Source organism: Danio aesculapii, chromosome 1 (assembly GCF_903798145.1).
Source record: "Danio aesculapii chromosome 1, fDanAes4.1, whole genome shotgun sequence".
Lineage (NCBI taxonomy): Eukaryota > Metazoa > Chordata > Actinopteri > Cypriniformes > Danionidae > Danio > Danio aesculapii.
In genome coordinates this window covers 4,049,479-4,066,881 of record NC_079435.1, presented here as the reverse complement: position 1 = coordinate 4,066,881, position 17,403 = coordinate 4,049,479, and the positions used below count along the sequence as shown (strand labels likewise).

The 17,403-nt window shown below is 40.4% G+C and overlaps 1 protein-coding gene across 1 annotated transcript in view; it reads left to right on the top strand.

The window, feature by feature from the left end:
- The first annotated feature begins 585 nt into the window (after positions 1–585).
- The window catches only part of c3a.2 (complement C3a, tandem duplicate 2), a 29,716-nt gene continuing 12,898 nt past the window's right edge, over positions 586–17,403 (top strand). The window contains exons 1-24 of the mRNA XM_056455802.1: positions 586–672; positions 1,551–1,743; positions 1,859–2,024; positions 4,143–4,216; positions 4,569–4,657; positions 5,338–5,420; positions 6,853–6,964; positions 7,778–7,880; positions 8,974–9,094; positions 9,169–9,284; positions 10,898–11,053; positions 11,190–11,393; positions 11,487–11,678; positions 11,751–11,903; positions 11,993–12,122; positions 13,778–13,849; positions 14,173–14,370; positions 15,193–15,295; positions 15,435–15,523; positions 15,635–15,777; positions 15,950–16,156; positions 16,262–16,322; positions 16,481–16,564; positions 17,142–17,345. Of these exons, the coding sequence (XP_056311777.1) occupies positions 602–672; positions 1,551–1,743; positions 1,859–2,024; positions 4,143–4,216; positions 4,569–4,657; positions 5,338–5,420; positions 6,853–6,964; positions 7,778–7,880; positions 8,974–9,094; positions 9,169–9,284; positions 10,898–11,053; positions 11,190–11,393; positions 11,487–11,678; positions 11,751–11,903; positions 11,993–12,122; positions 13,778–13,849; positions 14,173–14,370; positions 15,193–15,295; positions 15,435–15,523; positions 15,635–15,777; positions 15,950–16,156; positions 16,262–16,322; positions 16,481–16,564; positions 17,142–17,345 (3,124 nt within the window). The 5' untranslated portion in view covers positions 586–601. The remainder of the gene's footprint in view (positions 673–1,550; positions 1,744–1,858; positions 2,025–4,142; positions 4,217–4,568; positions 4,658–5,337; positions 5,421–6,852; positions 6,965–7,777; positions 7,881–8,973; positions 9,095–9,168; positions 9,285–10,897; positions 11,054–11,189; positions 11,394–11,486; positions 11,679–11,750; positions 11,904–11,992; positions 12,123–13,777; positions 13,850–14,172; positions 14,371–15,192; positions 15,296–15,434; positions 15,524–15,634; positions 15,778–15,949; positions 16,157–16,261; positions 16,323–16,480; positions 16,565–17,141; positions 17,346–17,403) is intronic.

Genomic DNA, 17,403 nt, shown 5'->3' with positions numbered 1-17,403 from the left:
CAACAATAGCCAAAATAGTATTCAAATCCATTTTAATATTGGTCACTTTTGGCGCTTCACACCTTTTCATTGGTCATTTTTTGTTCCAAGATTTAGAATAAAAGCTACTTGTAAAACATTTTCTCTATTTAAAAACAATAGAGTAGTGAAAGATGACTTCGCTGGTGTCAGATTGTATGTTTTCTTGCACAGCTGGATATTAGACTCATGAAAAACATTTGTTAGCATTGGCCAAAACTGATTAGCTGAAGTCACACTGAAGCCACAGAGGATTCCACTTGGCCTTAAAGCCTTTTTAATGGGCTGTTTTCACTATTTATGATGGGATAGCAGTCAAAATAGGACAAATGAACTCATGTATGGGACAAACTTTGGACATTTGTCAGTGAGGGGTGGGTCTTTTGAACCTCCCAAACCACCCCTGGCTACGGGCCTGTTAGAGAAAGAGACATAGAGATAAACAGAGAGAGAGAGAGAGAGAGAGAGAGAGAAAGAGAGAGTGTGTGTGTGTGTGTCTGTGTGTGTGTAGTTTGGACTGTGAGCACTGCTGGTATAAATGTGAGCGTCTGCAGGTTTACAGAAACACAGTCAGTCAGTCAGGATGGAGGTGAAGCTGCTGTTTCTCTCTGCTGTTCTTCTCTCCTCGGCGCTCCTCACACTGGGTGACCCGCTGTGAGTACACACTCTTTCTTTACACATCTACTAAACCAGCGCTTTTCTTCTTTATTTCTATAACTGTTTATAATTTTTGCCGGTTTGTGAGGCACTTTGGTCAACATTCTTGTTGTTTTAAGGTGCTATATAAATAAAGTTGGGGCGTCATAGTGGCACAATGGGTAGCAAAATCAACCCACAGCAAGAAGGTTGCTGGTTCGAGCCCCAGCTGGCTCAGTTGGCATTACGTAGAGTTTGTATATTCTCCCCATGTTGGCGTGGGTTTCCTCAAGTGCTCCAGTTTCCCCCACAGTCCAAAAGACAGTGTATAGGTAAATTGAATAAGCTAAATTGGCCGTAGTGTATGTGTGTGAATGCAAGAGTGTATGGGTGTTTCCCAGTGCTAGGTTGTGGCTGAAAGGGCATCCGCTGTGTAAAACATGTGCTGGATAAGTTGGCGGTTCATTCCACTGTGGCGACCCCTGATTAATAAAGCGACTAAGCTGAAAAGAGACTGAATGAATGAATAAAGTTGACCTATTCATTTCCACTAAATGCATTGAAACGTTTGGCATGGTGTCAAGAGATGAGTGAGAATATGACAGAAGATGAATGGTAGAGTGCCCAAACGTAGACATCAAGACTGTTCAACTTTTATAAACAATAATATAAAGTCCTTTGAATCTCTCTGATTGCATTTTATACACTGATCAGAGATGATTACGTTTATTAAGTCTTTCCATAGTTATGGACAATCTGATAATCCATTTATATATTGCAGAAGCTTGAGCCTAATTGAAAAGTGAATTTGTACATGTGAATTTGTCCTTGGTACATGTTAAAATCCCTAGTTCTTCAAACTGAAGTTGAAACTAAAAATGATTTGATCTCCTCAGGTATGTTCTGATGGCTCCTAATCTGCTGAGAGTGGGTTCATCAGAGAACGTGTTCGTGGAGGCGCAGGACTATTCTGGAGAACCCCTAAGCGTGAAGATCTCTGTAAAGAACTTCCCAGCCAAGAATGTGGAGATGGTGCAAAAAACAGTGACTCTGACTGGAGAAAAATTCCAGATCCTCACAGATATAAAGGTCAATTTTACCATTATATAAGAGTACAACATGTGCAGTGCATGTTCATAATCTAAAATGGGATATTTGGGTTTGTAAATAGCAAAACTGTATAACAGTCCGTTATTTACAATAGATCCCTGGTGATAGAAACTTCTTCTCTGATAATGAGAAGAAGCAGTATGTGTATCTGCAAGCTCACTTTCCCTCCGTCACTCTGGAGAAAGTGGTCATGGTGTCTTTTCAGTCTGGATATTTGTTTGTACAGACGGACAAGCCCATCTACACGCCTGGCAGCAATGGTAAGTTTAAGTGCTAAAAAAATGAAATACAAAGGAATGTTTATGAATTTAACCATGTTACAACTGGCTGCTGTAAGTATTTACATATATATATCGATTAGGGTTTATATTTTTCTGTATTTTTCAGTATCAAGGTTAAATTTTTTCTGTGCCAGGTGTTTCATTTATAATTCTCAGAGTCGGCTTTTTTCAGAATCAGGGTTTGCATTTTTCAGTACCGGGAGTTTAATTTTCAGTATTAAGGGTTTGCATTAGGGCTGTGCGATTAATCGAAATCGAATTGCTATCGCAATTTAAAACGTTGCGATTAGCTAATCGCAAGAGGCTGTGATATGAAATATATATGTATTATTTAATTTTCAAGCTAATTTAGTGAGTACACTTTTGTTCTGCCCAATCAGTATTACCCTAACCGAACTATGTGGAGCGGCCACAATAAAAAAAAAAGCATACAGGAAAGTACGAACAATTTGGATTAAGGCGTCTGCTGCTTCAGAAGCATTAATAGACCAATTAATATCAAAGAAAAACAGGACATCAATAATATAGGAATACTTTGGTTTCAAAGTAGTGATGCACCGAACCCGATACCTGGATCAGATATCGGTTCGATACCGCATATTTTTGCTGGATCTGGTATCGGCCAGCTGGCACCAATCCAAATCCGATCTTGCGCTATATTCTGAGTCATTCATAAGCCAACAAAAGCCATGAAGGTAGCCTAATATAAGGCACTAGACTGTTGTCATGTAGGCCTACTATATCCCAAATGTTCTGAAGCCATTCTATAGTTAAATGTGAAGCACAGATGAATATTCAAGTGCTTCATATTTCATATTCAGTTCCCTCATTCCCTCCCCTACGCCTGTCAGTCAATCTCCACACAATCCAAACTGTTGCGTTCAACTTTCTCCAAGACTAGCTGTTCCTGTTAATATAAGTAATCACTGGAGAAATGCATTTAGTTTTGCATTAAATGGATTTATTTTGACCTGCAACAAGGAGTTCATTGCTGTTTCTAAATCATGTGTCTGTTATATAGATCAGCAGATCACATTCGTAACACTGGAGTAGAGAGGGTTATTACCTGCTCTTCACACACAAAGTAGGCCTACCTGATACTTTAAATGAGAAAAGGCTCAATAATACATTGGACAGATCCTCATCGCTCTGAATTCTTCCCTTTGTCCTGCTCAGTTTTAAAAGTGTCCGCAGATACCGGAGGGCTGCGCGATGTGTCTCAGTGATGCATCAAGTCATTGACGAACTGGTTGCACAGACAATTAAAAGTTTCTGTTCTCTCATCCTTTAGACCTTCTGAGTTTATTCTTCCGAGGGGAATATTTCAGTGCTGCGAATAGTTTGTAAAGCCTGGCTCACTGTGGTCAAAGTAGTTGATTAAATTAATAAAAGTGAAACTGACGGTGCAATATGGATTGTCATTAACAGAAAATTATTAAGCCTAATATAGGCTACTCTGAACTGTGAATATTTCACTGTAATTTTATTTATATAAATAATTTATTTAACAAACAAGTTTATGTTTTGATAAGGGTCAATAGTGGTAGCCTATTTCAGATTTCAAAGAAAAGTCTTAATATTAAAAAGGAAAAATAAGCTGGACTACAACAGACCAATGTCATTACGAATGATCAAATCATGCAGCCTAGTTTACAGCAAGCATCATGTTTTTAGTTAGATTGTACTGTCTGTCATATGCAGTAGGCCTATAGGTCTGTTATTTTTACTAAAGAAGATATGTTATTTAAGTTTATCACTAGAACTATAGAAACTGTGCCTAAAAAAACCACACGGCACAGTATCGGGATCGGATCTGTATCGGTTCCAAAAATGGTATCGGTGCATGCCTATTTCCAAGTCACAGACACCAAACTAAAACAGGTCAATTTTAAGAGCTGGCGCAGAATTGTTCCCACGGCTTTCAGATTATTGACCTTAAGCTTGACAGCGAAAGTAAATCGCAAATTAAATTGCAACTGCAATATCTGTCAGAAAAATCGCAATCCTTAAATTGCACAGCCCTAGTTTGAATTTCTCAGTATCATGGTTTGCCTTTTTCAGTATCATGCTGCAGTTTTGTTTTGCCTTCTTTTGCAGTTCAGTACAGGATTTTTTCAATGACACCCAACTTGAAACCACTCAGTGAGTCTGGAATCACAGTGGATATCATGGTACAGTGTTTTATTTTCAGACCTACTACAATAACTGTAACAATATCAATAATTTTGTTCTAAAATGTGTAGTAACTTTAACAGTAACAGCACTCATAAAAGCAATATGACAGTAAAATTATGCACAGTATAAAAATAAAATATAGTTTAAAGTCCAAATTTCTAATACTGCCTTTTGGGGCCCATGTCTGTACTTTTCACTCTCCCCATAGATAAAATTGTTTACAAACTGTTTTTTTTAAACTATAAAAACGTTGACAGCCAATCAGAATCCTGTTTAAGAGTACAAATATTTAAAGTAGCAAATAATTGATGAAACATTTGATGAATGATGATTTCTGTGTTTCCTAAGAATCCACAAGGCATCACGGTAGCCTCAGATGCATTATTTGCAGTCAAAGGTGTGAAGTCTTCGATCTACAACATCCCTGAGGTTACTAGGTGTGTAAATCACTGTTGGGACTAAAATTATTAAACTAGAGTTAACTGGCCAAACTTAATTGCGAGTTGTTTTTTATATTTAATTCTGGAAGGTATAATATTAATGTAATATATTGATATTTTGATCCGAGACAAGAGCCTCAACTGCTACTATCAACTGCTCATCATCTTATGATGTAAAAAAAACTTGCGGATGATCCCGTCTCATACAGCTGACATTGCACGGCTCAAAGATCGAGCGGTCTGCCAGTTCCCTTTAGAAAGAACCAGTTGCCAGGATACTTTGTTGGTGCGATACTTTGTGCAATTTAACATAATTGCCTCTTGGAGTCGCCAATGGAAATAAAACAAACACACACAAGAAATGCACGTACGCCAGACATGAAGTTGGCGTGGACCAATGCACACTCACGTTAATTTCATTGTTAGTAAATCCAAATGTGAGCGTGAAATCTGTCATCTGCAAAGTTATTGTGCGTACGCAGCGTTGATGTAAAGAGTAGTTAAATGAATTAAAGGGTAGTTCAAGAGCTTAATTTTTGAAATCTGATTATGAAATTGATTAAATATAATCCGTTACTACCCAACTCTGAATATGTGGTAATTCATAAGAAAAACTATAATGTGATTTAATGTCACACACACAAAAACACTAAAAAAAGATCTGTTTTTTTTTCCAGCTTGGGGATGTGGAAGGTGGTCACGCGGTACACAAACACCCCTCAGAAAACATTTACTGCAGATTTTGAGGTCAAAGAATACGGTAAGATGTGTTGGGCGTTATATGAGCCTAGCTACCATAAGCCAGTAATTTTGAATTATCACAATACGTTGGCAAAGCATCCCAGTCCCGAAATGGGAGGGCACTGCGGAGGCCACTATCTACCCGAATGGGACACTGTGACAATACGGGCCCTATGGGCTAATCCAGGCATGGGCAAACTTGATCCTCGAGGGCCGGTGTCCCTGCAGAGTTTTGCTCCAACACTAATCAAACACACCTGAACACCCTAATTAGTGTCTTCAAGATCACTAGAAAGCTACAAGCAGGTGTGTTTGATTAGGGTTGGTGCAAAACTATGCAGGGACACCGGCCCTCCAGGATCGAGTTTGCCCATCCCTGGGTTAGCCCTAACCTAGGGGGAGCACTGCATATGTAAGAGGGACTTCACCATGGCTGACTAAGCATATGCCATCATCAAGCGGGGATGCGCATAGCAGGCACCGATCTCCAAATTGCAGGTTGACCAAGCGGGCAACCAGACAATGTAATGGGTCAAGCATCTAACTCCTCCTCTGAGTCAGATGTTGGGAGCCTTGGAGTAACTCCCTAGATGGGAACTTACTAGCAGAGACAAATGACACACATGGATGTCTGGGTTAAGGAGAATAGCTCAGCCAGCATTTTCAACACAGAGTCTGGCCCTCTCCTGACTGACAGTCTCCGCTCCAGCTTTTCTTGAAAGAAGGAAAGCACAATGCTGATCTGGCATGTTCGTGGGTCTTCTAGCGAGAAGTGCACAGTTCAACCAATAGACTCCATTTAGAGGGGGCACCAGCTCAGACAGTAGCCAATTGCTGACTAATTTCATTGGCCGATGTTGCTTTGACGATCGCATCAGCTCCAACTTCAGACACGCCCTCCGTCAATCGTTGCTACTGAAGGCCCGTGTGAATTTGGCGTAATCCTTAGTGTGACAGGAAATCACAGCATCCAGAAACGCACAGTCGGTACAACGTCTTGAAAAAACGCATTGACCGTGTTACTCTCTTGGTGAAACAGCTCTTTTTTTGACTGCTCTTTATACGCACCCAGTGAAATGCCCAGGAATGGGAGGACATGCCCAGCTCAACCGGCGCTGAATGCGTCATCTCCCCACTGGATGCAGCAATTGGAAATCTAGAAGGTCTCAGCTTTGCTGTGTCTGTCTCTCTTCAGTTCAAATTGCCTCTGAAGCGAAAAGTCTGACAGGAGCTCCTCTAGGAGATGCTTAAATACTAAGCTGATTATAAGTGGCCGCACGTGAAAGAGCTGCTCTGCCATCTCATAGGCATTCAGTGGCCTGTTTTCTTACTCTTCAGAGTGATTGGTCATCTGACGATTCCCCATAAACATAATGTTGGAGTTCCCGACCAGAAAGGGAACTAAAATAATGCACTGTGTTGACCTATTTGTGTGTATTGTTTGGTTTTAGTGCTCCCAACTTTTGAAGTGAAATTAACCCCCAGTAGTTCTTTCTACTATGTGGGAGACAACAAACAAGAGGACGACGAAGAAGACAGTCTTACAGTTGACATCGCAGCCAAGTAAGACCAAATATATTGTGCTTTTTAATGATAAAAAATCTTTTACACAGTAATTTAAAGTATGTTTTTATATACTTTTACTATGTGGCTGTTAATTATTTAAGATAAACGCACAGCTAAAGTAGTTCCAGCAGGTTTTGCAGTATCACTACGATGAATAAGTTCAGGTAACTACAACAGTCAAAAATCACACAACAGAAGGCTTTTTGAACACTCGATGACTAGAGAATACCCATAATGCACTGTGAGAGTTTGCGCGCCATATGAATTTCCGTGTCTGACCATAAGATTGCATCTGTAGCTGAATCCTACCAGAGTAAGTTTTAAAATAAAATATTTATTGAATTAAATTTATATTTGTATACACGACCAAAACCAAAGTACTTTGTTTCATTACTAATAGACAGCTTGCTATGGGCTAAATTACAGTCACAATCACTTCAAAAAGTTCATAATCGAATTTATCAACCAGCAAAACACAATCAAAATAGGATCCAGTCCAGTTCTCTCACCCATTCGCTTTCATTCATCCCTTCAAGTGGACTATATTAGTTCACTATTGTAGGGAATGTGAATGAGGAAATTGGGGTGTATACAGAAAGAGTCTTAAATAGTCCAGATGATGTGTGTCAGCTGTGGAGGTGATCAGTGCAAAGGCATATGTGTAATGGAGTCTGGGTGTGAATCAGTGGAGCAGGATTCTGCCCTCTAGTGGAGCTTGTTGGGATTCCAGCTGGAAATCATGACAGTGGAAATATTAGCATTAATGTTATCATTCAGTTCTTACAGTAGTAACTGCATATGCTTTCATAGGTATCTGTTTGGAAAGAAGATGGATGGAAATGCGTTTGTAGTGTTTGGTGTGATGGATGGTGCGGCGAAAACAAGTATTGTGAACTCTCTGCAAAAAGTTCCGGTGAGAGACAATAAACAATTTATGTTGGGATTAAAAAGATATTGTCCACACTTAGTTTTTGCTTGGTATACATTTTGAAATAATTTAATGTACATTGAAAAATATAAGAGTTGTTTAATATATATACACAGTGCATCAGTATATCTGCAGCTTCACTATTTCCAAATTTTATGTGAAGGCTTTATAGATTTTTAGATAATAGTAATAGTGATGCATGGGTCAGGTTTTTTTCCAACCCACAGGTCTTGCGTTTAAGAAATTATTTGACCTGCCCCAGCCTTCCCCGCACCACAGTATCTATTTTTACATCCTGCCTCGCACCCGCGAACAATAATTAGACTTATAGGCAGTGTAATGCAAATGAAAATAAAAAAAAACTTTCATTAAACCTGAAAATGCTTGAAAACATCCACCTGTAAACTGGCAAAAAATAAGGAAGTGCCCGTTTTGTGGCTCTCGTGTTTGTATTTTTTTTTTTACACAAGCACTCCTGCTGCAATTATTTCTGAAAACCGGTTCCAATCCATGTTCCAAACATTAGATTTAGCAGTCTGAACGTTTTTCTTTTAATGATGTTAATCCCTGACCGTAATTTCTCTGGCACCTCGTCTTCCATCTTCACTTTTATATCTCAGTTTTTGTTGCTGGCAGTGGGAGCTGCTTGGTGCTTTCGTTACGTGTTACTTGATGCCAAACGCTTGGGGGCATCATGGAAGTTACTTTGCTATGTTCTAGGTTTCCTTATCAAGGAACTTAATAAAATATAAAAATAGATATTCCCAAATCGTAATATAGGCTATGGAGAATTACACGCAACATACATGCACATTTTATTTTGTTTTTAATGACTTGCCACAACCCGATTATGAGACGAGCTGCACATCACTAGTAAGTAATGAATTTAAGGCATTTTGGAATAAGTCCATAAATAAGTAAATAAACTGTGCATGAAAAAGAGAAGCACTGTGAATACTTTCTTGATGCACTATGCATGCGTTGCCAATCCTAAATGCTTAAAATAATTTTATGGTTCAATAAATTGACATATTGTGTGCTTTTTCCCCATTATTTATATATGTATGTGTGTGTGTAGGTTGTGAATGGAGTTGGAACTGCAGAACTGACCAGGGAGATGATCACGAAGACATTTAAAAACATAAAAGATCTGGTTGGAAAATCAATCTATGTTTCAGTCAATCTTTTAACTGAAAGTGGTAAGGCTCGACAGATACTGTGTGTTTATGTGTGTGATTGTGTGTGAGAGGCTAATCAAACATGTGTGTTTCAGGCAGTGAAATGGTGGAAGCGGAAAAGAGAGGCATTCAGATTGTGACGTCTCCGTACACCATCCATTACAAAAGAACATCACAGTTCTTCAAACCTGGAATGCCCCTGGGTGTCTCGGTATAACATATTTTACCCATTATTTTTTTAACAATTGTCAGTCTGGCTTTTCTGGTAAAATATACCATATTTGATGTTCACTGAAGAGTCAATAAATGTCCACCAGCAAAAAATGATACAGTGCTGTAATGTAATGCCGAGTTCCCTGAACGATTTAGCCCTATTTTTCACCCGCCAACAGGTTTAGTAAAATTGCCAACAAATTCCTGAAATCGCATGTGAGCGACAATCGTGCAGTGTGAACTATCAAAGACATAATCAGAAAAATATCACTGATATGTCACCAATGCCAATATCTGGACCTGACAGCGATCATTCTGTTTGAAATGATTTCTGACTTCTCTTGTGCGATTGGTACACAGTGTTGTTGGCGATTGTTTCATGTGTAGTCACACAATATATATCCTCGAGTCAGGGGGCGAAGGGGGGGGGGGGGGGGGTTAGGATGATTACAAGGGCCTACGCCGTTTTGGAGCCCCCTAGAGTTAATATTAGGCCCCCCTACCCCACTCTTCACTTTATTCCACGACACAGCCCCAACTCCCTGAGCTAACTTCCCTGGGAGGGGGAAAGTTAGGACTGTTATAAGAGCCCACACCATTTTGGGGCCCCTAGAATTACTGTTAGGAGCCCCCCAATCTCTCCCCCCGTCCCTCTCTTTATTTTTGTCCGTGACACCCATATCACCACACAACCCCCCCCCTTACTGTCTGCGGTTTTCCAGTTGCCTTTAATGTGTGTCAGAAATAAATTGAAGCATTTCTTAGGGTGCTTTCACACCTAGACATTTGTTTCGGAACCTGTCTCGTTTGCCCAGTTAGCGCGGTTAATTTGGCATATGTGAATCCAGCAATCACGCTTGGATCTGCTCCAAAACAATCGGTCGATTGAAACGATTGAAATTGCTCGATTGAAACAAACTCTGGAGCAGATCGATTTTAGTTTGAAAGCGATACGATCTGAGCCCGGCTATATCACAGTGTTTTATGGATATGTAATAGGCATACGGCTACATAAAGAGAGAATTATGAGTAGGGCGGAAGGTCATTCCAGACATCCCAAGTCTCCCAGAAGTTCCAGGAGTCTCCCGCAAATGCACAGAGACTCCCAAATGCCCGCAAACGAGTGATATTCTCCTGGAAATCGCACGTCTCCCCCCGGTCCTCAAATACATCGTGCACCCTTCTCACCCCTCCACACCGCATCTCTCCTCTCTCTTCAGACATGTCGCGCGCACCCTGTCAAATACCCCTATCCGCCCCCCCATTCATATAAGTTAACCCCCCCTCCAAAAAATAAACCGTTGAACTCTGACCAATGTGAGGAGAGTTTACTCACACATGACTTGTTTTAGCTCTTTTGGTTCGTTTAGAAACTTTGCCGTGTGAAAGTGAACCGCACCAAGCGCAAAGAGCAACAGTGTAACAATTTTAATCCCTGTTTCGAAACAAATGAATCGATTCACAGGTGTGAAAGCACACTTAAACTTTTTCACAAGCTTACCATCAACACCAACAGCAACTTAACGTAAATGCTATTTCAAATAACATTTCAAACCAGGTAATCTCCCAGAACTGATGTTTCAGCATTTTCTGCTCTGGGTTATAAAAAAGGTTTATGTAACAAATCCTGATGAGACGCCTGCTGAAGATGTGGAAGTGGAGGTGCTGGTTGATGGAAAGGGAGGAGTCAGTGGTAGAACCAGATCCAATGGCATTGTGAAAGTGAAAGTCAACACTCCTGGAGGAGCCTCTACATTGAAGATCACTGTAAGACTTGCTGTCTCATTTGCACTGATGTTCAGCCAGTTTTATTGGAAAATGGATTACCTGAAAGATGTTTAACAAGCCAATAGCAAATACTGTACGCATTACATCAAAATTAAGGCATATATTGTTTTTGAAGGCAAAGACCAGAAATACAGAATTTACCAGTGAACAGCAGGCAGTGAAAACAATGACAGCTCAGGCCTACAAAACCAAACGCGACTCAAAAAACTACCTGCATATCAACATTGAGTCTGCAGAGTTTGAGATCGGGGATCAAATGACAGTTAATCTGATCACTGGACAAAGTTCAGGAGTCAGAGATCAAGATTACACTTACATGGTAATAATTCACGTCATTTCTTATTCCTCACATGTATTCGTTGAAATGGTTTGTGTGTAATAATTTGTGTTGATTTCTCTACCTACTATTTAGATCTTGAGTAAAGGTCAGATTGTTCTAGCAGAAAGGTTTAAGAGGCAAGGACAAACTCTAGTCACTTTGTCTTTAACTGTGACAAAAGAAATGGTGCCGTCCTTCCGCTTTGTGGCTTATTACCATGTGGGCTCAGATGAGGTGGTGTCTGATTCAGTCTGGGTCGACGTGAAGGACACGTGCATGGGGAAGGTGGGTCAACCATCACAAGAAATGTTTGATGTGCCAAGTCTGTATTTCTGACACATTATCTCTCGTTTATAGCTCAAGCTCGAGGTGATGGAAAAGAAGAATACCTATGAAACAGGAAATGAAGTCAATCTGCAAATAACTGGAGATCCTGGAGCCAGAGTTGGTCTGGTGGTGGTTGACAAGGCTGTGCAGGTCCTTAACAAGAACAGACTCACTCAGACAAAGGTGAAGGGTCTCTGGGCATTATAATGAAAACAGATCATGACTGTTTCTGACAAAAGTGTTCCAAAACAAATGTGTTTTCCTCCCTCTAGATCTGGGATGTCATTGAGAAGCACGATACTGGCTGTACTGGAGGAGGTGGAAAAGACAGTATGGGTGTTTTTAGTGATGCTGGTTTGATTTTTGAGTCCAACGCTGCAGGAGGAACCGACACCAGAACAGGTTCCCCCATTCCCTTCAGCTATCGATGACCTGATCACATTAGATTTATTAACTGAAAATATAAGGTAGGGCTCAGGTCTGATGAGTAGTTAGAACCAAAACTAAGTGGTGACAAAAAGTGGACTGACATATATCCTGTATTGAAGGCTAGACCTGCTGTTAGTTACTGGATCAAATGCAGAGGCTTAATTACTTTGCCTGGAAAACCCAGGACTTAGGCTAAAACAGAATTATGTCTGCCACTGGTAGTGAGAGGTTAAGTGAGGTCTAATGTGGATGTTTTTTGTCTGATTGAAGAAGAAACTGTAGAGGTTTAGTCACATTACCTGGGATATACAACCATAGAACATTGCAGTAGCGCCAGTGGCTACTTGAAAGCTGATGTCAAATCTTAAATATGATTCTGGCAGCAACTGGGGTAAGTTGTTGAAATCAGCAGGGTGCAATGTAGGTCCTCTTTGGCTGACTAAAGATGAGATCAGTAGCGACTATCTGGATCATCTTAAGGAGCTTAAGGGGGTTGCACACCAGATGTGCTGCACTGCTCAGAACCATGACAAGCCATATATTTTAGAACTGTAAACATACATTTCTATCAGGGCATGCACAATAGTGCCGCAAGCTGGTGGCTTTCCAAAGCGCCCAGCTATGGCTCTTTGAGTCGGCTGTTTAAATTTCTGCCGCACCCCAGAGCGCAATCTGCATAGTTGCATATCAGTTAACATTATATTGGTTTCAAAGGTGTTCGAAGGCATGTACGGTGTCCTTTACTTACAACTGTCACTTGTGCAGTACATACCAGCACAGTCCAACCTGGCCTGGAATTTCCAGCAACAGAGCATTGCAGTAGCCCCAGTGGCAGAATTCAAAATTAATATCAAACAGTAAATAAGATTCTGGCCACTAGGAGCAAGTGGTTGAGCAGCAGGCATGTAATGTAGGGCATCACAATGACACTGGACAAACCAAATGCATTTGTTTAAGGGTTTTTGCAAACTAAGATGTCGCGGATGAAAACTAAGAGGGGCTGGGAAGGGGGTTGGTTGTCGCAGATGTAAGTAGGCCTTAGAATCGTCCTAACCCACCAACCCCAAGCCCCCTAGCAGTGCCCCTGCTTGAAGCTAATATCTGGATCATCTGTAGAGGCTGAGACATCTTACCTATAACATCCACCTATAGAGCTCTGCTCCAGATTCAGTCTGAACTTTGACTGTGATTCTGGCTACACTGAAGGGTGTAACATGGCTGACTGAAGATGAGACCTTGGTTTGGTTGAGGGCAAGACCTTCTGCCACTTTTAGGATCATCTGTAGAGGGTTAATTAAGTAGAGCATTGCATTTGTCTAGTTTTTAAATGGCAAGATCTTGGACAAAGAGTTGTTCTGCATACTCATGCAGAAAAAGGTTTGATATTAGACTACAGGTTTGAGCTTTTGACACAAAGACAGACGCTTTGCTTTCTGGTTGCTCTTCTTTACAATACCATTACACAGAGGTAATCCCTCTAAAATAGGAGAAATTTAAAATACTCTATTAAATATATTAAATGTGAAGTCAATTTATTAAAATGACTTTTGTTTGGTTTATTAAATTTGATATATATATATTTTTTTTACAAAAAAAAAGCTAATTAAATCCAATGAATTGTCCTCTAGTGCCTGAGTGCCCAGCCCCTCCAAAGAGAAAACGGAGATCTGAGAGTCTTCAAACAATCACTACAACTCTTGGTAAGAAGCGGGTCTATATTCAGAATGGACTCAATTAACCAATCTGATCTTTTGTTTTATTTGAATTTTGTTTAATTTAAATCAATATACAAAGAAATTAAATAAGACTGATTCATACAAATTTCAGGATAAAAAAATCCCTTTGGTTTATTTCTATTGGGGTCCACCATTCGAATTAGAGAGGTTGCTCTTGGCTTTTATTGCTGAAGATCCTGAACCTTTCTCTTTATAGGACACAGTCCACTTTTTAGAGAAATTTATCTTCACACCTGTAGTTCTCACAGTGTTCTTGTATTTGCTCTCCACTAATATTGTCTTTTCAGCTGGCCAATACTCTGAAAAACTCAGGCCATGCTGCTATGACGGGATGAGGAATAACAGAATTGGCTACACATGTGAACGGCGAGCATCATACGTCATAGATGGAGAAGAGTGTGTCAAAGCCTTCTTGCATTGCTGCAAAGAGGTGAAAAACCACAGAGAGAAAGAGACCGAAGAGGAGGAGCTGATTCTGGCTCGTAGTAAGTATCTTCACGGATTAAGATATCTTAAGAGTGCATCACAGAAAAATACAGTACTTTACACTTTCACATTGCAAAATAGATGAGCGTTTTTTTCCTGAGATTACAGAGGTATAAGTTGGATCTAATTTGATTTGCATTGTAAACCCTAATGTTAAACAGTTTTTTTTAACAAAATTCTGTGCAGAAATAGGAAATAATAATAATGATAATTCCTTACATTTATATAGTATTTTTCTAGACACTCAAAGCGCTTTACACGTTGGGGGGGGGGGGGGGGGGTCTCCTCATCCACCACCAGTGTGCAGATGCCAATCTGCACACCACACACCAGCTGATTGATGAAGCTATATGGTGATGGTTAGGAGGCCATGATGGCAAGAGGCTAGTGGGCAAATTTAGCCAGGATGCCAGAGTTAAACCCCTACTTTTTTTTGAAGGACATTTTGGTAGGACAAGGTATCGACCAGAGAGTTGATACCTTGGTTTAATGTCTCATCTGAAAGACGGCACTTACTGAGTAGTATAGCGTCCCCTTCACTATACTGGGGGTTTGGACCCACACAGACTGAAAGTTGAGCACCCCCTGCTGGCCTCACTAACACCACTTCCAGCAGCAACCTAGCTTTCCCATGTGGTCTCCCATCCAGGCACTGACCAGGCGCAGCCCTGCTTCAGTGGGCAACCATCTGAGAGTTGCCGAGAGCTAGCTGCAGACTAGCTACAGATTGTGTCTGGCCCTGCTTATAACTTAACAATGCTTGACAATGTAATGTGCTGTGTGGTCTTAAAAGTATATTCTGACATTTATCATTACAAAAGGTGAGGAAGAAGAAGGGGATTATAAAGACTATGATGAAATTACATCACGCTCACAGTTTCCTGAGAGCTGGCTTTGGGAGGAGTTTGATTTCTGTGACAAATGGTAGGTAAAGGGAGACTTTGAGACTGTAAACTGAGCATCAAACATGACCCTTAGCATATAAAAGCAAATAAGCCACATGATCTTGATTGATTTGAACCGTTAACACAACAAAACATTTTATATCTTTCTCATAACCCAGTTCAAAACCAAGCAAGGACAAAGTGATGTACCTGAAAGACTCTATTACTACCTGGCAGGTCTTGGCTATCAGCCTGTCACCAACACATGGTAAGGTGATTCTTCAAACCCAGAATACACATTCTGAAAAAAAAAGCCACCATATTTATACAGGAGCAAGTGCTTTAAAACCTTTTTATGTGGGTTTGTTCCTCCTCTAAGGCATCTGTGTGGCAGAACCTGAGGAAATCATCGTTTTTAAGAGTTTTTTCATTGACCTCAAAGTGCCTTACTCAGCTGTACGGGGTGAACAACTGGAAATCCAGGCCATTATTCACAACTACACCCCCAAACACCTGAAGAAGGTAGGTTTGACATTCAGAATTTATTAATGAAAACCACACACATCATATTAACCCTTTATACCAGAGTCAAATTCCTGAAAACCATTGTGAATTTGTGAATCACTCTAAAGAAAGTTTGGACACCCCTGCTTTAAATGTTGAAGGGATTTTTGTCTCCTGCTGTTTTCACTAGGTTCGTGTGGAGTTTTTAGAGACAGCGGGTGTTTGCAGTGCCGCCAGTAAGAAAGGGAAATACAGAACAACAGTAAATGTTGACAAAGACTCCAGCGTAGCCGTTTCATTTGTGATTGTTCCCATGACACTGGAAAGTCCGCATATTGAGGTGAAAGCTTCAATATCAGATTATGAAGATGGAGTTAGAAAGACCCTGAAGGTGGTGGTACGTCTGATGCAGTTTCAGGACTTAATATGTTAGATCTTTCTCATACGTTTGAATAGATCAAGTAGTGTACCATGGATAGTTAACATGCTCTCTTTCTTTCAGTCTGAAGGTGTGCTGTCTAAATATCGAAGCAAAAAACTGGAGCTCAATCCGGCCAAAAAAGGTTTGATTTACTGTGAATCACACAACAACATTATGCTTCAATTAACATTACTTCAATGACATTTTTAGTCATTCTAGCTTAGTTATAATGCAAAAGTGTACAAAATCTGTTCATGCCTCTTCCTCTACATTCTCTGTTTTTTATGTCAAATGGAACAGGGGAAAAACCTTTAGTTCTTCAATCTGGTATACCAGCAGATCAGGTTCCAGGCACACCCATTAACTCGTACATCACAGTTACTGGTAAGAAAATGTTTTTTTAGAAGCAATATGTGAACAGCCCCTAAGGGGGTCATTCACCGGATGCGTTGCACCATGCATTTTAGAATTGTAAACATTGCCACATTTGGTGTGCGTCCCCCTTTAAGATTCTACTTCAGAAGTTACAGCAGTGTTGTGGCAGTTCATCACTTGTTTTTACTATTGCTATTGTTTTAGTCAACTTTAAAGTCCATTTTGTGATGTTAAGTGATGGTTCAAATGCTGATTGTTGATGTATCTGTGTGTCTAAAGCAGGGGTGCCCAAACTCAGTCCAAGTGGGCTGGTGTCCTGCAGATTTTAGCTCTAACTTGCCTCAACACACCAGCACGGATGTTTCTTGAAAGTCTAGCAAGAGCTTGATTAGCCCAGGTGTGTCTTGGGCTGTTGGGCTTGAAACTAAACTTTGCAGGACACCGGCCCTCCAGGACCGATTTTGGGCAACCTTGGTCTAAAGCATGCAGAAGCTCTAGCCTTTATGTCCATAATAAAGGTTTATGTAATCGTGTCACTTACTTGGCGATTCTTAGGGGCATGCCTTTGCTTTCTGTCTTCATCTAGGTGAAGAAATCAGTCAGTCGATTGAGCAGGCCATCAATGGAAGCTTCATGGGAGAACTTATCATCCAGCCTCATGGATGTGGAGAGCAGAACATGGTCACTATGACTTTACCTTTCATTGCCACTCATTACCTGGACAACACCAATCAGTGGGAATATGTTGGCATTGACCGCCGTAAAGTTGCCATTAACCATATCAAAACAGGTCAGGATGCAACAGATAAGCAGAATCTGAATCAAAATGAAAAAGCACTCTAAGATGC